The sequence below is a fragment of the Silurus meridionalis genome, chromosome 19 (assembly GCF_014805685.1).
Source record: "Silurus meridionalis isolate SWU-2019-XX chromosome 19, ASM1480568v1, whole genome shotgun sequence".
In the NCBI taxonomy this organism is placed as follows: Eukaryota; Metazoa; Chordata; class Actinopteri; order Siluriformes; family Siluridae; genus Silurus; species Silurus meridionalis.
The window spans coordinates 8,401,191-8,426,550 of NC_060902.1; the positions used below are offsets into that span (position 1 = coordinate 8,401,191).

Below are 25,360 nucleotides of genomic sequence, written 5' to 3' on the forward strand. Positions count from 1 at the left end.
GCAGCTGGAGGAGAGGGACACGCGCATGCGCACAGAGGAGACGCATCCTGAGGCGACGGTGTGGCATTTAGACGCAGTGAAAGAAAAGTCCGTTTTTCATCTCGTCATCGTAATATTATTTCAGTTAATGCTCATAAATTAATTAATTAATGTGTATAAATGTTTGACGTAATAAAATAATAAAAATGTCACGCTAGCTAAGAATGAAAATGTACGCATTATATATATGTATATATAAATAGATAGGATAGATAGACATGTCAAATCTATCTATCTATCTATCGATCTATCTATCTCTCTATCTCTCTATCTATCTATCTATTTAGTATATATATATATATATATATATATATATATATATATATATATATATATATATATATATAGACACACTCCAAACTGATTGGATTAGATAGATAGATAGATAGATAGATAGATAGATAGATAGATAGATAGATAGATAGATAGATAGATAGATAGATAGATAGATAGATTAAAAATGTCTGTTGTTATCTACTGTAGGCTTTTCTGTGTAAATATGCCGTGCAGAAGGTCTCTTTCACATATATTTATTTTGTTTGCACTGCAGTGTCAGGACTAAATCACTTATGTCCGATTAAAGTACCTGTTAAATTATATATTTATTGGTCCAGTCGGTAAATCAACCCGGGGGTGATTATTATTCACCAATCTGTTACTCTTTAAAGACAATAATCAAAGTTATGCATTACAACCACAAGCAGCCACTGTAGTAAAAATCTACAGTATTTTTCACAAAACCATTCAGCATTAAGAATGCCTTAAACCCAGGCAGGTGTGTGTTTAGGAGAGTTATCATGTCGCTCATGTCCGATCGCCGCCGCCCTTCTTTGTCTGAAATTTTGCTGCAGCGCGCTGACGTCACGGAGCTGCAGTGCGTCACGTGACCCGCCTCTTCTCAGCAGTTCCCGTCTGAACACGTCTGAACCTTTCAAAATCCATTAAATAATAGAATCGAATTAAATAAAAATCTGATTGACATTCTCAAAAGTGTAGAAAACGTTGAAATTGGATTCACGTCATGTCCAATTTAATATACGATTATTAAAATTAAAATGTATCACAACAGGCTGTAGCGTTTGTAAAACTGGATTAGAAATAACAAGCGAATTACATTGTTTATAATAATTACAGGTTCCTAAAACTCCCACGTATGTGTAGAGTGAATAAAAAATGGGATTATTTTGGTCGAATGAATGGGTTATTTTTGCATGTTTATAATAATCTACAATAATCTACAATAATACAATAATCATTAAAGTGTAGTTGCGCATAGGAAAAAAAGAAACACGTTTAATATGTAAGATCTTCATTTTACAGCATTCTAAAACACCTTGTCTTACAATAAACGGATCACTGGGTTGCCATATTGTGGTTTCTCGACATTAATTGTGTATTTAAAGCACCTTGCACGGTCACAGTGGCCTCAATGGCCCCATTCTTTATTTATTTATGATTGCAGAGATATTAATACGTATCAAAATGTACAAGAAAGACTCAACAAAACTTTGGCTGAATTCTATAAAAGACCTTGCGCTAATTTGATATACATGTCAGTTTATATACTCTAAGATCACTGATTAAAGAAAATGACTTCTATTCAGACTGAAATTAGAGCTTGCGTAATCAGAAGCATTTTTCAAAGTGACCATAAGATAACAAGGGTTTTTTTTGTGCCACCATAGACACTATTGTATTTGGACTTGTTCTGTACGTTTTGAGGTATCCTGTGCCGTCCTTTTCAGTGAATCAAGTATTACAATTTAATAAGCAAATTATCCCACATTTTCCCACAGTCTTTGGTTACAGTGCCAATAAAATCAGTCTGTATTAAGCATATTACATTATGTATCGTTTAAGATCACTACCAAGGGCCGCATTTAAAAACCGGACGAATTGCAGACAAAGAGCGGATTGTGAACGTTACAATCTGGCAACCCGTGCACGGTGACTTTTGCATAAGCTCCTCCCCTTTAGCGTCATAGACTATTATTAAAGGGGGCGCACTCCGGACTCTTACCGCGGTTACTATCTCGACTCTTGAAGGTCGGTAACGGTAACGAACCTCCCTGACGAACCCTTGTCAAACTTATCAAAATGGTAAGTGATCTCACAGAATATGTGTAACACAATTACAATTTAATTTACGGTCGGTTGTTATTTATGTTTTGAACAGGTTACGTGAATTAGGCAAAAGCTTCTGTATTCGCCATAAAAACGGAAGATAATGAACGTATTTTTGAAAAGTTGTGCGCGTTATGTGGAAGATGTTTGTTTTTGTTGTAATTGTAAAAAGAAAATGGAATATAGACAGAGCTGGTGCTGATGCTCCTCGAGGGCTTGGCGGGCGCGGGAACCAGTCGGCTATAACGGTTAGAGGCTTCCAAAGAGGAAAGTGTAAAACTACTAATAGGAGCAAAATGTGATATATTGACTTAACGTTCGCATTAAGTAAACGATTATCCGACTGGTGTAATCGGATTTACAACCATTTTCTTTCCTGCCGTCTCCGCGCTGACGTGGGCGAAATCCTGGTCTCGAATCGGCGCGCGCTTCGCGCCTTTGTCTCTCCGGTCTTGGCTGCAGCCGTCCACATGAAGCCGCTCTGGACACGGGACTGCCAAAGAGCATTGGTTTTACATAAACATACGAGTATTCACGAGAAATAGAACAGGGTTTGCTAAAGGGGGGCAGGAGGGGGCACAGTATTTGACTGTGAAACGGCTGGAGATTTTATACTAACTCCAATCTACATTTGATTGGTGTGAAGAACACTGGCCGATTGTTGTGCAAAGACCATAATGGTGGTGTTCCTGGTTCCTCTGTCAGGAGATTTGCATGTAAATCTGATCAGCCTTTGTGCTTATAAGAGTGGCGGTGATCGCCCTGTCACCCCGCTGAGCATATAAAGGGGTCTTAGGGGTAAGAAAGACAGAGGCTCTCTGTGATTAAACAGATGGCATATAGTGGGAGTCCTTGTCTTTTGGGGATTCATGCATTGTGTTTTATCCTCGAAACAAATTCTACTGGGATGTGAGATTTTACATATTTAGACATGGACACTGATCTGTTCATTTGAATATGAAGTCCTGTTGCCAGGCAACGACAGGATTCTGCAAGGAAATGCAAATCCCACAGTCACAGCCGGGTGGAGTCAAAGATGGAGAGGCTGGGGGAGGAGAAGATAAAAAGGAGAGAGCAGATTGTGGAAAAAGAGGGAGGGAGGGGGGATGAGTGGCGTGATCTAGGCTAGACCAGCCCTCTGCGGCATATTGAGGGACCCACGCCTGCCTTTCTCGAGCTTAGACCCATTTCTCGTGTAACTGCATCACCATCACACTCTGGTGCTGCTTCAGTTTCCAGATTGCATTTGTGCATTTAGTAAAAAGGTGTTTACTATATATATATATATATATATATATATATATATATATATATATATATATAAAAATCTTTGATACTTAAGAGTGTCTCTGGGGCTCTGTGCTGAACAATATGATTATCACAATATAAAAAGAACACAAATGGTTTCGACATTAATCATAATGAACTTTTATAATAAATGTATTCTGACAAAATCATATAATATCATGTAAAATACATTTTAAAATGCGCAACAGACTTATTTCTGAATTACCGCATGCATAGAATAAAAAGGGTGTGGGCATGCGTTGTCCTTTTTTACCAATTCATTTGCCAGTTTTTAAGGTGTGGCGTGTCTTAAGAGCATTGCTCATGTTGACTCTTTTCTTAATACGTGGTTGAATGTATTTGCCTTTACTCCAATAGTAATAATTTTTTTCTCTATTTGCAGCGTGAGTGTATCTCCATCCACGTTGGCCAGGCTGGTGTCCAGATTGGAAATGCCTGCTGGGAGTTGTACTGCCTTGAGCACGGTATTCAGCCTGATGGACAGATGCCTAGTGACAAGACCATCGGTGGAGGTGACGATTCCTTCAACACCTTCTTTAGTGAGACAGGAGCTGGCAAGCACGTACCCAGGGCAGTGTTTGTGGATCTGGAGCCCACTGTGATCGGTAAGCAATGGTTTGCGATTCCATTCCTTTTTAGTCCTTCAGTTGAGAAATAAATTTGTAAGTTGCTGCTTCATCATCATTTTTATCTTGTTCCTCAGATGAGGTTCGCACTGGCACTTACCGCCAGCTTTTCCACCCTGAGCAACTGATCACCGGAAAGGAGGATGCAGCCAACAACTATGCACGTGGTCATTACACAATTGGCAAGGAGATCATCGACCTGGTGCTTGACAGAATCCATAAGCTGGTGAGAAGCTGGAACTTTTAACAGTTGTTGTTTTTTTTTCAAACCTACATCATGTTACTCAATTTAACCATCGTTTTATTGTTTCTTCACCACAGGCTGACCAGTGCACTGGACTGCAGGGCTTCCTGGTCTTCCACAGCTTTGGAGGTGGAACTGGCTCTGGTTTTACCTCCTTGCTGATGGAGCGTCTGTCTGTTGACTATGGCAAAAAATCCAAGCTGGAGTTCTCCATCTACCCAGCTCCACAAGTGTCCACCGCTGTGGTCGAGCCTTACAACTCCATCCTGACCACTCACACCACTCGAGCACTCTGACTGTGCTTTCATGGTGGATAATGAGGCCATCTATGACATCTGTCGTAGAAACCTCGACATTGAGCGTCCCACCTACACAAACCTTAACAGGCTGATCAGTCAGATTGTGTCCTCAATCACTGCCTCCCTCCGATTCGATGGTGCCCTGAACGTTGATCTGACAGAGTTCCAGACCAACTTGGTGCCCTACCCCGTATCCACTTCCTCTGGCCACCTATGCCCCAGTGATCTCAGCTGAGAAAGCTTACCATGAGCAGCTTTCAGTGGCTGAAATCACTAACGCTTGCTTTGAGCCAGCCAATCAGATGGTCAAATGTGATCCACGTCATGGCAAATACATGGCCTGCTGCTTGCTGTACCGTGGTGACGTTGTACCTAAAGACGTCAACGCTGCCATTGCAACCATTAAGACCAAGCGCACCATCCAGTTTGTGGACTGGTGCCCAACTGGCTTTAAAGTTGGCATCAACTACCAGCCACCAACAGTGGTTCCTGGCGGAGATCTCGCCAAGGTCCAGAGGGCTGTGTGCATGCTTAGCAACACCACAGCTATTGCAGAGGCTTGGGCCAGGCTTGATCACAAATTTGACCTGATGTATGCTAAGCGTGCCTTCGTGCACTGGTATGTAGGAGAGGGCATGGAGGAGGGCGAGTTCTCCGAGGCCAGAGAGGACATGGCTGCTCTGGAGAAAGATTACGAGGAAGTTGGTGTTGATTCCGTTGAAGGAGAAGGAGAGGAAGAGGGAGAGGAATATTAAGCATATTTCTCACACCCGAATCTCTAGTATGCACATCTCATCATAGATTTTGAAGTTACACTAGCCTAGGGAGCATCATCTTGCTTTCTTCTTTTTATTGGTTTGTCTAAGTTTTAAAAAAAACTGGTGCAGTGCTTAATGGTACTGTCCCTCCATTCTTACTGTCCCACACATTCCATTTTCTTCTGACTGTGATGCGCAATAAATTTTTGAGTTAAGCTTCAGGTGTGTAATGTCTGTTTTGTCTGTATGTGGTCCAAACCAGCACCAAATGCAAATATCTGTTAATCTCAACAAGGCAGATTAACACAAAATCTCTGCATACATGTGTATAGTAATATGTGTATAATAGTAATAATATTACTAAACCTAAAGAAATGTAATACAAATATTAATTTGTATTTAAAAATAAAGGACAATAATATTTGTTCATTAACAAAAAAATTATTACTCTTCGAACGTCACCTATAAGGTACACATTTTAAATTATGTAATATTTTATTCAAGGTTCTCTGGTTTCCTCCCCAAAGCCCACAGTCTTGAGCAGCAACCTTTTAACCATAATAAATATATTACTTATTCAAATATAGGTATAACAGTATAAGGAAAAGGTATAATTGGTGAAGGTATTGTTTTGGTGTTTTATTCAGGAATTTACCTGAAAGGTTCCCTAAAAAAAGTTTTTAATAACAGATTATTTTTAAAATCAATAAAATTTGTCAATGATGTGACGTGTGGAAGGAAATATGAGGTTGTGCCCATTACAGAAAAGGAATCTGTGATGCGGTGGTGTGATTTAGCCCAACATAAAGTGCTTTATTTGATTATAAGGGCACTGCAGAAAGTGATTTTATACCACATAGATTTGCAATTACAATTCAAATTTTTATATGTTTTGTTACTCATATAAATGTTGAATAAACACCTCCTTATAGACAATTTCCCAAAATAAAAGCTTTTTTTTTTTTTTTTTTAATTAAATAACATTTTAAAATTGATTTATTTGACATTCCCACTGAATGAGCCTCTCCTGTAGAAATGATAATGTATTTTCTGTCCTGTCAGAAAAGGAGAATTTAACAATGCTAAGGTACTCTATAAATGTGCCTTATAAAACTCAAATCATCACAATTTATTTGCCTGAAATACTGCTACTTTTATTGCAAAAAAAGTATACATTTAGTAAGTGAAAAAGTGAAGACCTGTCTATTACTGAGCCTTGTAGGACGAAGAAATGCAAATAGGTATCCAGTTGTGAAGAGTTAACGGCTCACATATCCTGTAGCATAGATGTTTATTTTAATATTTTGTGATTGCCTTATTTAGTCCATTAAAAAAAAAAAAAAAAAAAACTTTTTTCATAAATACATTTTCCGCTCAAAATGAAATGTTACGAAGAAAAAAAAAAGGTGGAATTTTCTGAAAATACCCCGCAGAAGCATGTGTGACAGTCGGAGACTATATAAAAAGATCTTAAAAGCTTTATAAAGACGTTGACACGAGAAAAAAAAAGGACACAAAAAAAGGTTGTCACACAGAAAAGTGATTTCGTTTGGTTCAGTGCTGCTCTTTATTTTTCTGTGCATGAAGTGTAATGTACTGTATGATTTAAAAAAATTGAAATAGTGCTTCTAACCTTTATAGTGTTCCTTAATAATTTGCACAGTATTGTATATAATACACTAAATCAACATAGTGACATCAATTAATAAAAACAAAGTAGCAGGCAGACAAACAGATGTACAGCATGAGATTTCTTGCATTAGTGGTAAAAATATTCAGAGAATGTTCTTCACTTAGTCATCAGCAAATGACAAGCGTTAACTAAATAGCTACTTTTTTACTATAAACATAAGTGAGGTTGTTTCTCGAGCTATCTGTGATGATAGAAAGCAACTAGAAATGTTTCCATTTTCAAATGTGACCTCGACAAGTAATCATCCTGGCACTTCGTACGCCGAGGAAGAAAACCCCATTCGGAATTCAAGTGGTCTAATGTTTGAACAATAATGGCGAGTGCTGGCACAGATGACACAAAAACCTAATCAATAATTAAAATTTACATTTGGTTTTTATGATCAACCCAAACATTTGATATTTTTGGGCTGATTTGTAGACACGACCATTTTACCCACGTGCATGCTTGTATATCCAGTTCCACGTTCAGTTTCTCTTTTGCTGTTAAAATGTTCTCCACTCTTTGAGGTTTCAGGTCAGGGCTCACTAGTTCACTCACTTCAACCATGACAAACCATGTCTTTATGGACCTCGCCTAGGGATACTGTCACGCCGTAACAGGTTTGGACCTTTAGAAATCCTAATATACAACATGGGATTTTACTATGGTAAAAGATTTTAGAACTTATGGCTAACATATATGTGTGATGGTCAGGTATCCACATTTTTAGCTATAAAGCATATGCTCTATAGGGAAAATGTGTGAAGTGTACCAATCTATAAAGAGAAAAGATGCATATTTTTATGCAGTTTCTAATTGTATTCAACTTTTACAACAAAGATATGGACTAAAAAATATATCAATTATCTTATTCGGCAAAAATGTCCAAATTTACCTAACTATGTATGTTATTCGGAAAATGATTTAGAAGTAAAGCTGAATGCCATTTAACTATAACTCAGAAGGATTTAGTTAAAAGGCCCAACAGCAGCTGTTGGCAGTGTCAGAACCCGAACCTAGAACGATCCTGTCACTTGCCCATGACCATAATTGTTCACTTTTTATTCTTCCTAAGCAAATCTAGCCTGCTTGCACTGAATAAAAATTCAATCTTGGGTGCAAAATTCCCATTTGTACAAACACATATGACTAAGAAAGAGAAGCTGAAAAAAGGGACAGGAGGTAAAACAAATACCTAGTTTTTAGTTGTTGCGAATGCAAAGTTGTAAACTCAAAACCTCAATCTGAACCAGTGTTGTGGCCATTGAACAATGCTAATACTGTAGACTGAATCCAAACTTTAGGCTGCCATGATGGAACATTAGTTTTCCGGATTAACGTTTCACTTCTCTGGGTTTCCATTCAAATCCTCATTTTACTTTCACTCTGACTTGATGCCAAGCGTTGGTAAGAACTCCTCTCAAGTTCCAAATAGGTGCCACAGAGTCGGGCTGGGTATTGTAACTACTATCAACCGCTTTGCAAACAACCTCGAGCTCCTGAGCACCTTCTGGTAATGGAATTTCTATTTCCCAAAGTTTCCAGGCCCAAGCTCGACCAGGTGGAGGAGAAGGTGCAGAAGATTCTATTTCCTCACTGCTCTGAAGTTTGGCCACATGCCATGTTTTTCCTCCATCCAATGACACGTCGACCCTCACCACCTCCCTTCCTCCACCGCTCCAGGCGTATCCTTTAACTGTCACTTTATCCATGTCTCTGTCTATTGAGGATCCATCTGCCAGATTTGTGATGGCTGACTGTACAGGAAGTTCCTGGATAGCAGGAGCTGATTTAAAATCCACTGTGTCCCAATCAGTGCCTGGTGAAAAGCCTTTATAATCATTCTGCTGCCAGTGACTCTGGCTTTCCTCTTCACTAATGACTATTTTGCCAAGCCATTTGATGTTTCTGGCTCCAACAACTCCAGGAACAATGGCCCGAACAGGGAAACCATGATCTGCGGGAAGATCCTCTCCATTCATTTTGTATGCTAACAGGACATCACCCTCTTCACTCATAGCCTTGTTTATTGGGATTGATGCTCCATATGGTGTACCAGTGACATCCACATCTAAACCTTCAAACTGCACATGCCGTGCTTTAGCTGCCACCTCTGGACTAAAGCCATAATGGTATAGAACATCTCTTAGATATGCACCTGACCATTTAGCATTACTGATTGCTGCAATTCCCCAGTTTAGACCTTTAACCTGCTTTACTTTGTTCATCTCTGAACGTCGGTTCCCAGCACATTGGATGGTTGCTATTAATGTACGTTTAGGAAAAAGAGTCTTAAGATCGTCCAAAGTCAGAGATACAGTACCACCAGGTAGGCCCTCGATTTCTAGCCTGTATGTTTTAGGATCTATATGGGGAACAGGAAGGTGGTTTCGCTTGAAAAAGATGTCAGAAGGGGTGATGTAATTGTCAGTAAGAATGGCTGGTGGTGGTTCAGCATTAAAGGGTTTCACACTATTCACAATTAGAGCAGGATGACGTGTAGGGTCAGTAGAATAAGGATCTGCAGATTTAATGTCGTCCTTTTTGCTGTCCTCTGCTCGAAGAATGCCAACTTTATACTCAGACAGAATTTCCAGAACATGTTCCTGTTCGTGAACGCCATAAAGTGCCCAAAAGGGTTCTAAAGCTTTTCCTGCGGCTAGAAGGATTTTGTCACCTCCAGGATGGACAGTCACAAAGTCAGTGATATCATAAACCCCTCCTTTGTAAGTGACCCACACACCCTTTTCAATGGAACAATGTTTTGTAACTTCTTCTTGGCTGTAAACTGGTAGAGAGTTGGTCTGAGTCACCGGAATCTCCGCCTGCTCGGCCTAGACAAATGAATTAAAAACAAAGACAGAATGAGAAATGATTTGACATCATGTCACAGCTTTGACAGAAAGTACACATGTCTCAGTAGACTTTTATTAGTTATGATCCTACTGCAGTATTGTATAGTTCAAGAAGTGTAAAAATATGCTACAAGGTTTTATAAAACTCCTAATTTGTCAGACCATGACAAAGGATTTGGCAACATCCAAGTTCCGCTTTGACAGAAGGACACGTCGCTCAATGCATCAAGAGATTAAAAAGCATGTCAAAAGCACTGTTTCAGTTCTTATTTAGCAGGCAGACAGATACACTACAGCATTTTAATCTCTTATCATCTTTATAATGTCCTTTTATTTGCTTATAAATCATATCAAGATTAAGAAAGAATTTGATGACAGTGAGATTTCTTTCTGACAACTTTGACAGTCTATTAGATAAAAATTAAATTATCTTTACATCCAAAAAATAAAAATAAAAATAAATGTAAGATACGAAAAATAATAAACTTTTCACTATTCTAATATTTTGTTTTCATAAATAGATTAATATATCATCAAGTCCTCATGGTTCATTATTTTTTGTTTACACTTTTTTATAGTACAGTAGCATTTCAAGTGTTCTCTATAATGATTTAGCAACAAAGAGGTTGTGCATAAAGTCACTGGGGCTTATTATATTTCTGCCTTATTAATGATTTCAGTAAACCTATATAAAAACATTAAACTAGAAATCTCATCTGTATAAATTTCCAATCAAGTCTTAATAAAGAAAACACGAATCTGTATTTAAATCATCTCTGGATTTCAGAAGCCTGAATACCATCTTTTTGTTTGTATTTTATGTCAAAGGGATTTATCATATACAAGGTCTTGTGACCTGTTATCAGAAACTATTCAAATATGCATATCTATTATGAACAGGATTTAGATTTACGGCTACCGGTGTCCTTATCAAGGCCAAGCAACACATACAAGCAAAAATGATTTATTCATGCGTTACTTAAACAAATAGAATTCAATGCCGATGGTGTCGACAGAACGCCTTTGACGCCAAGTCTGCGTCTTCTAGTTACTTTATTTGTGTGAATGGATTACTATTAGAATTAGGACTTTAAACAGAAAGAAAGCTATTTAGGAATTGCTGTGATCTTGAACCTAAACTTTCTTTCGGCTTCTCCCGTTAGGGGTCGCCACAGCGGATCCTCTGCACGTTTGATTTGGCACATGTTTTACGCTGGATGCCCTTCCTAATGCAACCCTCCCCAATTTATCCGGGCTTGGGACCGGCACTAAGAGCGGCTGGGGATGGTTCCCTGACCGGGAATCGAACCCGGGTCGCAGCAGTGAGAGCGCTGCATCTTAACCACTAGACCACCAGGGGACCATCGCTGTGATCTTGAACCTGTTTGGATAAAATTTGTATTATGGACAGTCATTTTCACAGTATATTCAGTACAAGCTGTATTCTTATTATAGTGATGGCAGATTTATTACAAAAGAAAATGTTATAGCAATTGATACTTGAGAATAGAATAAAATTATACACATCACCACAAAGTTTATAAAAAAAGAAAAGAAAAGAAAAAAGAATCAATTTCAGGCTGAATTTAACTCTTGTAATATCACATATTTCATATACATTGAAACCAAGTCTCTGAAAGTTTTTTTTGAACACACCATGTGCAGAATTTATAGAACAATATCTTGAGGAGTGTATTGGCCCCACACCCTGCCATACCTTTCACATTAGACACTTTCACATCGGAAACAAATGAAGAACTATTTGCCTTTAGGTTAAGTAGCACTGGAATGAGAACCAGCAGCACAATCGGGCAAATAACATTTATTTCTGCACAAAAACAGTACCTAGGGTTCAGCATTCGAGTGCAAAAAAACTCCTGTTAAACTCCTGTTTAGTGTTTTGGGTTTGAATCTCAGGACTACTCATCTATTTTACTATTCAATTCAATTCCATTTCATTTGGACATTAAACATTAATCCAAAGCAGAGATAAAAAGGTTATAAAGTTTGAATGTTTAGGTTTATTACTTATCAGTTAGTTCCTTATAAGTTTATCCCTAATGAGCAAGCACTCCCTGAGATGGTATGAGGAAGAAACCTTGACAGGAACCGGACTCATCTGGGTGGCACCAATTGTTCATTCAAGGGCTGAAACGATTCTTCTTCTTTCGGCTTCTCCCATTAGGGGTCGCCACAGCGGATCATCCGTCTCCATACCCCCTCTGTCCTCTACATCTGCCTCTTTTAAACCAACTGAAACGATTCCTTGATTAACTCGAGTAATTCAAATACAAAAAAAAAAAAACAACACAGACAGAATGTACACATACTCTATTCCCCTGTATTAGTAAAATTTGCAGCCGTTTTTTTTTTTAGCTTTTAGCTAATCTTTATTTAGTCGAATTAACTACACATGGAATGAAAAAATACAGGGAGAAAACAGCGAGGCCAGAGGAGAAGATTCATATGGAATTTTGGAAACGTCTCCACCACATAAAAAAGGTTTGCCCATTTTGGACTTTTTTTTCCCTTGCAGATCCGACTTTATTTCTCGCAAAGAAAAATTTTCTGGCTCCCCTCCAACTCTTTACCTTGCTGCTAGACAGATAGAAATTGTGCCCAGGGGTGAGAGTGTGTGTGTGTGTGTGTGTATGGTGCCCTGCAATTAATCCAGAACATGGCCCCCCACCAAGACAACTTGCTTACTGTAGATGAACGAATAATACAACATTAATAATTAGAAAAAAAGTTAATGTAAAATGTAAGTAAAAAATATTACTTGTAAATCTAGTAAACCCATATATTATTTACAGTAGGACAATTTTTAATTTAATAGCTGCAACATGTCAAGTTGGGACAGGGGCAAGAAAAAGCTGAAATGGTAAGCGTTACTAAAAAAGAAACAGCTGGAGGAACATTTTGTCACTAATTAGGTTAATTGTCATTCTTTTATTTACATTTTACACAACGTGCCAACTATTTTTTCCTTATCAGCTGGTTCCTTATTAGAATTGTAGTGGACTTTTTCTGTATACATGAGGCTGTGTCTTATTAGTGAAGTACCAGAGGAATTATCTATAACTTTCCTAAAGGATTTATAGTCACGGAAGCATCAAGCTTCTTTGCAATATATTGCTAAGCATTTTTACTACCTTTAAGAATTGTATTTTATATATTTCACATGTATTTCAGTCTTGTAGTCAATACTGCTTTTAAGTCTGCTTTACCTTATTGTGAACAAGTCCATAAGCTAGTACTGCTCCAGTTCCAGCGACCAGGCCAGTTAATGCATATCTGATCCTCGATCCTTTGAATCTGGAGTAGTTCTGGTGTTGGTTACTGCTCGCTGAATGTAGAGCGAGACATTGTGACCAAACAGATACAGCAGGGATGAAGCTCTTCAGCTGCCTGCAGAAACAGAAGTATGTGGCCTTTTTAATAAAACAAAGAGTGTATATGGAGCATTAAGCATTCCCCATAATTTAAGCATAGTCATTTTTTATTGCACAAACCTGCAGAAAACCAAAAAACGTAATCAGTAAAGACTCCTGGAACTCTAAACAATCGTAAACCCAGGTAACTGAGTAACTAAGCCATGCCAACGGAAAAAAGTGATTTCTTGCATAACCATGCCAATGACCAGAGGCTGGATAGTTTAATTGCAGTACATATACATAGGCATACCTTGGACCGATGGGAAATAAAACATGGGCAAAACCTTTGCAGTGTCTGAGGTGATGCATTGCACTGGTGAGCTGAAAAAAAAAGAGAGACAGTTTTCCAAATGCCTTAATATTTCTGTATTTAAACAACACATTGCAGAGACATCCAGCGTTGTATACAGCATATACAGTCTGACCTATACTGTGTACGACTATACACTAAGTGCAAAATGACTTGCAATCATCTATTAGCATAGTTGCATGCTTGTTGCCAGCACATATTTTGGAAACATACATACAACATTAATCATGCATAGTTTTAATGCAGCCAAAGCAAAAACTTCATTTTCAACAGGGCTGAAAGATATAGCGAGAAGATACGAAATCTCTGCAGGATCAGACGGTTACTTTACATTTATATGATTACTAATGCCTATGCAAACTGTGAAAAAGTATTAAGTAGATGATGATGGCTGATCATCAAAAAAAATAAAATCTGTCTAAGGACTTTAGGAGCTTTCAATGATCTTCTTGAATCTTGCCTGTACAAACCATTTATGCATTAGTACACCATGGTTTAATTATTAAATCTATGTGAACTTCTGTATCATTATGATCCATCATGCCTACTTAGATCAAAAGGTGCAGGCTATTTGTTGGTACCTCAAATGAGGACAACATCTTGGGGCAGATATTTCTCTTTCAAAGCGCCACAGTTATAGAACAACATTCCAATTAGTGTTTGGGACACAGACACAGTCTCAGTGTTCAAGTCGAGGTTAAAAACATTTATTTAGTCAAGCCTTTTATCTGTAGGTTTAGATCCTAGGGTAAAGGAGAAGAACTGGAGGATCATGGATATAAAGTGTTCAGTGAACTGGGATATTTGGATGCAGATTGGTTGACTGGTGTGGGGGGGCTGTCTCTTATCCCAGAGATCCCTCACGTCAGTGTTACCTTCTGGTTCTCCCTTTTAGTTTTGCTGCCATAGCCAGTTTTGCAGGAGTCTCCAACTGCACTTCAATACAACAATAAAGATACTCAATAATCCATATCTTTCTCTTCTCTCTCTCTCTCTCTCTCTCTCTCTCTCGTTAAACATGTTCCTGAGGTACCAGTGCCCCTCTACTCTCCTCGGATCTGCCCACTTCATCCAGGCCTGCCTCTGGATGGTGTTCTCGTCAACTGGAGGTCACTCTGTGCAGCTGGGGATGTTTCACATTTACGGCCTGGGGATCTATGAAATTACGGAGTAACACAGGAGCTTTGACGGCGGATTTGGACTGTACTTAATGTCAATAGTCTGCCACACCGACATCTGATGACCAACACTGCACACCTCAGCATCGTTTAGCTGTAATAAATGGACACTGGGGGCCACCCAGACATGTTCCCTCTTGAGTCTGGTTCCTCTCAAGGTTTCTTCCTTATGCCATCTCAGGGAGTTTTTTCTTGCCACAGTCCCCACTGCCTCGCTCATTAGGGACAAAATTACACTTATAAAGAACAATCTTATTCATTCTTTATGACCTCGTTGTCTGTGTAAAGCTGCTTTGTGACAATATTCGCTATATAAATAAAAAATTATTGAATTATTTTAAACATGCTGTTCACTTTTCCCAATGATCATTACTCTGTTTTCAACAGAGCATATTAACACTGCTGGAAGTATATACATCAGAATATCACACTTCGGGTATGAAAGGCAACATTCTTAATAAGATATTGTGTGACCTGTAAAATGTGAAGGGTAAAACATGACAACAGGTGCCGTTATAGGAAAATTTCCATCAGGATAAAATGACAGGTGGTGTGATACGGTCACTAACCTCAGCATGATTCCTCAGCAATTTATCAATGCTAACATATACTGTTTAATAAAGAATGTGATTTCAGCCTTTTTTATTTGCTCAATGTTGTAAAAACCGGCTAACATTTTTTACCTATCCAGCACCAAAACACGGAAGACTCCTTACAAAGATTTATAATAAACGTCTTCATACAAAAAGCACCTCCTTTTCTTACAATTTGGTCATACTGAAATCCAATTGCCATTCAACCGATTTATTGCTTTTTTTCTATCATAGAACAATTACCAACGAGTATTCTCTGAGACATGTGAAGCCAGCCACTAGTGTCTTTTTGCTGCATTTGCTTATACATTACAGAACATCTGAACACTCAAAGGTATGTGAAAACTACCATGTTCTTCCTTCTACACTCACAGCTTGTTGGGAAGTTTTCCTATCCGGTTCGAAAGGACCATATAAGGATTCTCACTATCTGGTATGCGCTGATCAGGGGATTGTACTAGCTCCAGCGCGTCAGTAAAAACACGATACAGGATTTAGAACACTCTACTGTACTGGGTATAGAATTGATGTATATGAGGTGATTCTTGCTGTCTTCTGCTAGCTGCTGTTCGGTGGGTTGCATGATGCAGAATGCATACTGAAGGGCCACTGCTGAATGATCAGTGCTGAGTGACAGGTTGCACGACGTCGAATGGCCACTGGTCAATGACGACCGCTGCTCGGTGTTCTGGCCTTTTATACTCTTGGTGGAGGATGGTGTACTGTGATGTCACGGGTAGCTTGTCATTGCATGGTAAACTGTATATCTGCCTCTAGTGGTGAAGCATGGAAATACAACTAAATAGGAATCCTTTCTTACACAGCTACAAGTGGCTATTGTTGCTAATTTACAAAAGAGAGAGGGAGAGAGAGTGAAAGAGCAAGAGAGAGTGTAACTAAAGCCAACCCTCTCACTCAGAGGGCATGTCTTTTATCATACAAGTCGATGTGAAAGTTTTTCCTATTACAATGAGTAACTGGATCCTGGACGTCCTGACTGGGAGACCTCAGTCAGTCAGGATCGGGAACAGCATCTCCAGCACCACCACACTGAGCACTAGGGCCTCCCAGGGCTGTGTGCTCAGCCCACTGCTGTTCACTTTGCTGACTCACGACTGTGTAGCAATGCACAGCTCGAACCACATTATCAAATTTGCTGATGACACGACCGTGGTGGGTCTCATCAGCAAGAACGACGAGTCAGCATACAGAGAGGAGGCGCAACGGTTAACTGCCTGGTGTGGTCAAACAACCTGTCTCTGAACGTTGACAAAACCAAAGAGATGGTTGTGGACTTCAGGAGAGCACAGAGCGACCAATCTCCACTGATTATTGATGGATCCTCAGTGGAGATCGTCAAGAGCACCAAATTCCTTGGTGTTCATCTGGCAGACAACCTCAACTGGTCACTTAACACCAGCTCCATCACAAAGAAAGCCCAGCAGCGTCTCTACTTCCTGAGAAGGCTGAGGAAAGCTCATCTCACTCCCCCCATCCTGACCACGTTTTAAAGAGGGACCATTGAGAGCATCCTGAGCAGCTGCATCACTGCCTGGTTTGGGAACTGCACCGTCTCGGATCGCAAGACCCTACAGAGGATAGTGAGGACAGCTGAGAAGATCATCGGTGTCTCTCTCCCCTCTATCATGGACATTTACACTACACGCTGTATCCGCAAAGCACACAGCATTGTGGACGATCACACACACCTGTCACACACACACTTCACCCTCCTACCATCAGGAAAACGGTTCCGAAGCATTCGGGCCGCCACAACAAGACTATGCAACAGTTTCTTTCCACAACCCATCAGGCTACTCAACACACAGAAATTAAACAGAACTCTCACACACACACACACACACACACACACACACACACACACACACACACACACTCACTCAAATGTGTTATCGAACTGTAAACACACTCATCACTCATCTAAATCCATTCCACCACCATTCATTTATTTATTATTTATTATTCTCAACTGTACCACACTCTTAACTGCTGTTTTTTGCACATTTATCATTTATCACTGTTATTATACTGTTTACATGCTGTTCTTTGCACCTTTGACTGCTGCTGTATTTTTTGCACTACATTGTTCTGTTTATACTCACTTCTGGGGTATAGTTTTTAGTTTGTATAGTTTTTACAGTTTTCTTGTACAGTACTGTATAATCAAGTATACAGTAGGTTTACTGGTCGGCACTATATTGGGTTTTGTGTCTTGTCTTGTGGCGTCTGTCTGCACTGTCTGTCTGCACTGTTTGCACTAGGTTGCACTTGATGCACTTTATGTAGCTTGTGTTGTAGCTCTATGTTGTTTTGTTTGTTGTTGTTTAGTGTAGCACCAGGGTTCCGGAGGAACGTTGTCTCGTTTTTACTGTGTACTGTGTACCACTGTGTATAGTACAAATGACAATAAAAGCCTCTTGACTTGACTTGACTATACATTATTATAAACCCGTTACTTGCTTTATAGGAACAGCGGTCCGAACCTTCCTAAAAATCTGAATGAGAGATAAACAGTGCTGTGGCATAAAACAAATACATAGAACTTCTCAATGTACAGTACCTATATTATTATAACTACTACAGTCATTTTTTTACGTATATAAGACATTTCTTTAGGTTGCTGCCCAATATGACAGGAACAGGTTGATATTTAATGTCCTACATTGTACATAAACATTCATCAATCATCAAACTTTTGCTGTATAGTGTATTTCGTCTATGCTGAAATATCGCCAATGTTACAAAAATAGATTAATGGATTAATTAATGGATTGGTCCTGTGTAGAATTGCAATAGGTAAAAAAAAAAAAAAACATTTCAACCCTCAGGGTCTAAAGATTATTTTGTTGATTCTAAACAAAATGGCAATAATCCTCACTGGACCTTTGGAAGTAAAATAAATTAATTAATAAACAAACATTACGGAAGGCCAAAAGCATATACAAATAAAAATGTGGTGTGGTTACTTTGAGAAATTTAATTGTGTTGTTTCTGTGGTCCAGCAAATGCCAAAGACTGGAATTAAAACTAAAGTAATAAATTTTTATTTACTGAAAAATGTCATATGTAAAGTGATGATTCTTCTGTTAGGATTCTTCTTTATTAATTTTTTTCATTTTTGATTAAAAAAAAACAAAAACAAAAATGTAAACAATATTGGTTTCTGTATTAGGTCATATTCAAGACTATCTGTCTAAAATCATCTACTATTTCTATTTTCTTTTTGTTTCTTTTCATATGTTTATATGTGAAAATATTAGATGATAGATCAGCTTTAAATGGGCACTATACACAAAAGGGTTAAAGTATACACAACGTAAAAAGAGCTGCATTACAGTCAAAGTGTTGAACTCGTTAAATTGGTCTGACCTGACACAGCGAACCTTATCAGTCCATATCAAACTATGGCTCACTAAAACGTCCAAATGAGGAGTGTTTTATAAGGTCAAATTTAAGCAATTCAAAGCAATACAGGCCACGGTGAACAAAATACAAGAGTACAAGCAAAGCCTGATGTCCAGAAAAATAGTAAACAAGCATGTTTAGTACTCAACAATCCTAGTATTAAACAAGTATCTTAGATAAAATACAAAAAATAAAATAAGGCCAAAGAGATCTGTGGCAGTTCCTAAATGCAAATGAGTGAAAGTTATTTTATGATGAACCATAGAAGTTTCAGCCATGGTAATAAACATTCTAAATGTTTGCACATGATAAGGCAGAAAAGCAGACTTCAAGAAGACTTCTGTCTACACAGAAATGCTGATATCAGAAAGGGCAGAGTCTTTAAGACAAAATTGGGGGAAAAAAAAAAAACTAAGCTTCTTTGGCTCTGTTTTTTTTCCCCCCAAATACAAGATTACTCTGTATAAGGTTTTCACATTGCCTATCTGAGGGTTTAATGTTATGGCTAATCTGTGTACGCTCATCTGTACACACACACACACACACACACACACACACACACACACACACACACACACACAGTGTCCTAATACACCACCCAAGGACACTTTGTACATTTGTTTTAGTGTTGTAATGCTATAGATTTAAAAGCAATTAAATCCTGCACTCAAAGTCCACATCCTCCCCCAGCTGCCTCTCAAAGCACCAAATCTGCCACCAAATCTGCCCTGTGCCAGGTTTTAATTTTTTTTTTAAGTGCAAAAATTAATTAAATTAAGAGCATACTTATGTTTTAAACATCATCAGACATGTAAAAGCTAGTACATAAGAAAATATTTGCTCATTTACAAATAGCCCATTTAAACAAGAGTACTACTACTACCGTACTACATAGTGCACACTCTGTTTACTCAGCATTACGTTTAAAATATTAAATCATGAATTAACCTAAAGGACAAAGTAGTGTCTTTTATAGATATAGTATAGATGTGTACATTTATATATAGATAATTACATATTATCTAAATATCCTTGACATTCTTAGACGGCTTGGTATAGACTAGAGTCTGCGCTACGCATACTCTTTAGTACGCTAGGGTGCCGTTTTTGAGTGTGTACTATCGGAGCATACTATAGTAAAGTATCGCCGGTATACACAGAGGCAGTGTGTTCGTGGAAAATACATCAGTTTAATATGTAGGGTTTTTTGTAACTTAAAAAAATGAACAATGACATCGTTTTAGCGGAAGAAAGTAAAAATAAAATCGGTGAAACTACACACACTATTCGCAAAAGTATTTCTGATACTGCGCTGGAGCGGAGTACGGGTCATAACCCAGGCTTTCGTGTCCCCCAGATATTAGCTGAATTAAATCTAAAACTATTTAAAAAATACTGAATGTAAACGAAACGCCAAGAAAGAAGGTCACTTACCAGTGAAGTATGTGTCCAGTGCTCTTGAAACCTAAGTGATCGCACACACGGCAGTTCAGCTCCCGAACCCCGTAGACGAGGAGCAGCAACCTGAGACCCAATCAGCACTGAACAATCTGATGTCGTAGCGAAACGATTTCTGATCGAGGCCACACCCATTCAAGAGGCTTCGCTTACGATTGGTCTAAAGTCTCCATGGAAACCAGACAAGACGTGAAAAAAATGTCGGGGTGAACTGTTGGGTAGATTCGAGTTGGATCGTGGTTTGGGTTATGCTTGGGTTATCTCTGAAGATCTTCTTATTTCTGCACATTTCTTTTTCAATGCCATAGCCTTAGAACCATTTACCTGTACTTCTTAACAATGTCCACACATTTCTGCACTGCTATAGCCTTTATATTTATTCACTGTACATATGTTTTTTGCACTTCTGGTAAATGCCAAACTGCATTTCATTGCTGTGTACCTGTACTATGCAATGACAATAAAGTTCTCTATCTATCTATCTATCTATCTATCTATCTATCTATCTATCTATCTATCTATCTATCTATCTATCTATCTAATCTATCTAATCTATCTACTTCAGCTCTTGAGAAGCCTTTAGATTATTAAGTGCCTTGAGGTTTATCTGTCCCTCTGAGGTTTTGACTAGCTGCATCCTCAAAAGCATCCTACTTAACTCCACCACAAGTGTGGTATGGCAGCTCTAGTGTGAGTGTGTGTGTGAACTGAAAGCCCTACAATAGGTGGTCAAAACCACCCAAAGCATAATTGAGAACGTTTCCCACGGTAGATGTCTGCGCAAAGCATCATCAGGGACTCCTGACATCCCAGTCACAACCTGTTTAACCCCTTCCACCCTGAAGATGATATCTAAACATTTGCAGCAGAACCAGCAGATTCAGATCACCAGCACTCTACCAAACTTTACATTACAATGCAATGAGACTGATGGCCCACGCATGCTTTATTGATTTTACTATCATTATGCAGTTCTGCTACAACCTGTATATTCTGTATTGTTTCTGTAAATTGTATTTTATTGTACAGTCACAGCACATCCCAGACGTACAGCCGTGCCTATTGCATCATTTCATACAGTTGTAAATAACATGTACTTCACTCATATTGTACATTTATTTCTCACATATACAACAGACTCTTACAGTACTTGCTTCTATACTTCTATAGAAGTTTCTATAATTTATCACTGCTCATAGCAAGCGTGCGAACAGATCCATCCATCCATTCATCCATTCAATATATTGATGTTAATATCAATTCAAGGAGTCAAAATAAATGTCATCATATATATATATATATATATATATATATATATATATATATATATATATATATATATATATATATATATATATATACACACAGTACAGACCAAAAGTTGGACACACCTTCTCATTCAAAGAGTTTTCTTCATTTTCATGACTATGAAAATTGTAGAGTCACACTGAAGGCATCAAGGGCTATTTGACCAAGAAGGAGAGTGATGGGGTGCTGCGCCAGATGACCTGGCCTCCACAGTCACCGGACCTGAACCCAATCGAGATGGTTTAGGGGTGAGCTGGACCGCAGAGTGAAGGCAAAAGGGCCAAGAAGTGCCAAGCATCTCTCGGGGAACTCCTTCAAGACTGTTGGAAGACCATTTCACGTGACTACCTCTTGAAGCTCATCAAGAGAATGCCAAGAGTGTGCAAAGCAGTAATCAAAGCAAAAGGTGGCTACTTTGAAGAACCTAAAATATGACATTTTTCAGTTGTTTCACACTTTTTTGTTATGTATATAATTCCATATATAATTCCACGTGTTAATTCATAGTTTTGATGCCTTCAGTGTGAATCTACAATTTTCATAGTCATGAAAATAAAGAAAACTCTTTGAATGAGAAGGTGTGTCCAAACTTTTGGTCTGTAATGTATATATATATATATATATATATATATATATATATATATATATATATTACAATTATATGAAAAAATTTGTTTGGCCTTTTCATATAATTGTAATAGGAGTTTCACTGGCGAAACACAAATAAGCAGTGAAAACTGCCTGGAATGATATAAACCATGAAAACTAGCATCATGAATAATGTCCTGAAAACCATTACATTTATTAGTCACACACAAACAGTATAAGACTTACCCACTTCCGTTCAATGTTTCTCACAGTCATCCTCTTGAGGCAATTGTTCAGGATTAATTTACCATGCCTAGGATGAAGAGAAGTGAAATTGTGATTCCTCAGGGTTACAAAAATGGGCCAACCCCAAAGTGAAGATTTTAAAGTAGTTAACAGCAAATCATTAATCAGGAAATTAGAATTTACCATATAGAACAAGAAAGTTAGTATGAGCGTTTTTCTCTTTGTTTTTCTTTAAACCGTACACCTTTTGGGTAAACTTTTTTATTACAGAAAAAAAGCAGTTTCATAATGCCTTAAAACAGTTAATGAGTAGTTGAAAAACGTAGTTTATCTTTAACATGCAACCAGATCAGAACTCGGATGAAGCCAAAGCGTGAGCCAGATGGACTTGCCCTCAAGTAGGAGCATTTTCTTGTTGAAGCAGTTCACCAGTAGCAGCACCTGAAAAGGTTTCCACACAGTGTACTTTGTATTTTACGATACATTTTAATCATCATCTGACTTGAAAACCACAAATTACCCTGTTTCAATCTCACTCTCAAACAGTTCCCACATCTGTAGCAAAAGTAACTGTGCAAATGGTGGCACATGATGCCTCAGGAGTGCATATATTATTGCTAATTTTGTCCAATGTTTACTTGTTTATGTGATATCTATTTTTAGATAGAAAATGAAAACCTTCTCAGAACAAACCACAGTAGTCACATCTCTAACTTTGTGATATTGGCAAAACTGTGTAAGCTGTATAGTAACCTACACTATACAAAATCTTGCCATCCATGAATACCACAGACAGTCATCACATTTTTGGCTCAATTGTGATATGCTGCAGATTTATCCTGAATACACCATCTCAATATCTACTTATTTTGCTGGATAAAGATGGTTTGATGACATGGTTTTCATAGTTTATTCTCTTAAGAGAAAGATGTGTATGCACAAACATAGGAAGATGATAAACCTATTTTTAAATGACAGATGATAAAGACAAAGATGATATACTGGAACAGATGACCAGGAAGAATCAGATGGCCAGATTGGTATTCCTTGGAAAGAAATACAGAGGTAGGCAACAAAATATTTAAATCCAAGATTAGACTCTACTAAAGTGATGGAAATGCCAATGTGTGGACAAAGAAGGGATGTATTCATGATCAAAAACACATGAGCTCATTGGCCAAGCACGATTTTGGAGTGTCATAGCTTGGGTTTGCATAAATGTTTCTGGATCATGCTCACAATCTTTTTTTATGATGTAACTTAAGAACAGAATACTGCACATATCCTATAACTGGAATGATACAAATAGAATTAGAAAAAAGTTGAAACAACAATTTTTTTATGTAGTGCAATTATACATTTGTAAGCCTTGATTGGGTCTTTTGTTCCTGTATCTGATATCAGTCTTATTTATGAGTCAATAAATGCATTAAGGCTATCTCTATGTCACCTTTTACTAATAATAAATTACACAATTGCACAATTTCCTACTTATGCGTATAACCTTAATATGTAGTAATTACTTTTATGAAGAAGTGAACTACAGTGGATCTTATCTTTTAGTTTTGAACCCTTTTTCATTTTCACACAGTGAAAGCCCAAGCAAAAGAATGTTTGTTTCATGATAACACACATTCAGAACCCACACAGACTTTTTATACATTTACGATCGATCAGCACTTACGCTTCTATAATGCTTTAGATAACCTTCTGCTAATCAGTTATAAGAAGTTACAGAAAGCCACTTCTCAGATCTAATCTTTGAGATGCTTTACTCTACCATAAAACAGCACATATCTAATGCAAATATAAGGAGTTGGCATGCAGGTTAGACTCATGGTAAATGGGGGTTGTACCCATTTTAGCCAGGTTACAATAACCGTAGAGTAAACCCCTCTTTACCCTTAAAGAAGCATATTAGAGATAGTTGTAAATGGACTCCTTTCCACTCCAACCTTTTGGTAATTATGTTAGTTCAGTTAGACTCTTGATATTAAAGCTGTAGTAAGAGCTGAAATAAATAGCTTTCAACAAGGTATTTAGGCATCAGAACCTTTGAACTACAAGTCAAAAAGCGTCAATGATCCGATTGTGACCAAAAGCTTTCAGAAATAATCAGGGCAGAAAAGCAGTAAGGAAAAGAGCCCAAAGATCACAGCTTTTGATTTGTACAATTGATTTGATTCCTATGGCTTTCGAGATTTAACATCAACTGTTGAACAGTGAATTAAGAGCATTTTCACAAAATGCAAAGCCTGAATTTTAGCAAGTGTCAAGAGAACTGCAATTTGTTTTCATGAGTTGTGGTCATATGAGGTCAAAAGATTCATGGCATCACTAAATTTGCTACGTACAATAATATGAGAAAACAATGGTTCCCGTGTCAGGAACGTTTAAAATTCATCGAAAAAAATAGTTTTCAAAAAGATAATGAACCAATCACACTACCAAATAAACACTTCCTATAATCAACATAAACAGCTGAAGAATCTTTAAAAGACATCTGAAGGGCTTGTTGTATGAATGAGATTAAAATGACACTAAAAGTTAACCTTATCTCTTAGTGTCAGTTTTTAAACCTGCCACTGTTCTGTTTTTATGGTCTCATCTGAAGGAAATGATCTGACCTCGGAAAACCGATAAACTCCCTCTGTAGGCTTAAGGTCTTCTGAGTGCATAACCTCACCCAGAGCTGTATGGCTGTTGTACAAGTTACAAATCTTTATCCAAACCAATTGGGATTTTTGCAGTTAGGGTGGAGCAATTGTACTGAAAATGTACAATTAACAGTTACAGGGAACACATTGCAACTGAAATTACTTGTACAATAATTTAAGTTTCTCCATTAAGGCTTTAACTAATCTGGCAACAAACATGCGACGAACAAAATC

The 25,360-nt window shown here is 38.0% G+C and overlaps 1 protein-coding gene and 1 pseudogene across 3 annotated transcripts; one reads left to right on the forward strand and one right to left on the reverse strand.

The window, feature by feature from the left end:
* The first annotated feature begins 2,020 nt into the window (after positions 1 to 2,020).
* Positions 2,021 to 5,619, forward strand: LOC124402282 (annotated as a pseudogene).
* A 1,319-nt stretch (positions 5,620 to 6,938) lies between these two features.
* Positions 6,939 to 20,408, reverse strand: suox (sulfite oxidase). 3 transcript variants are annotated; one of them, XM_046875195.1, is made up of 4 exons: positions 20,304 to 20,408; positions 13,613 to 13,683; positions 13,156 to 13,336; positions 6,939 to 9,907 (listed from the first exon to the last, which is right to left on the reverse strand). In XM_046875195.1, the coding sequence occupies exons 2-4, from the start codon at positions 13,669 to 13,671 to the stop codon at positions 8,444 to 8,446; spliced, it is 1,704 nt and encodes a 567-aa protein (XP_046731151.1). In that variant the 5' UTR covers positions 13,672 to 13,683; positions 20,304 to 20,408; the 3' UTR covers positions 6,939 to 8,443. The 3 variants fall into 3 exon arrangements, with proteins under 3 accessions (XP_046731151.1, XP_046731150.1, XP_046731152.1); XM_046875194.1 differs by lacking the exon at positions 20,304 to 20,408 and adding an exon at positions 15,816 to 16,480; XM_046875196.1 differs by lacking the exons at positions 13,156 to 13,336; positions 13,613 to 13,683; positions 20,304 to 20,408 and adding an exon at positions 12,027 to 12,058.
* Between the last annotated feature and the right edge of the window lie 4,952 nt (positions 20,409 to 25,360).

Bases quoted from the DNA above. Each gene is read 5' to 3' on its own strand.
- suox (XM_046875195.1), bottom strand. From the start codon at position 13,671: ATGCATCACCTCAGACACTGCAAAGGTTTTGCCCATGTTTTATTTCCC. The intron at 13,337-13,612 runs GTATGCCTATGT...CTGTTTCTGCAG, and splicing joins TTATTTCCCATCGGTCCAAG to GCAGCTGAAGAGCTTCATCC. The intron at 9,908-13,155 runs GTAAAGCAGACT...TCATTTGTCTAG, and splicing joins ATGGACTTGTTCACAATAAG to GCCGAGCAGGCGGAGATTCC.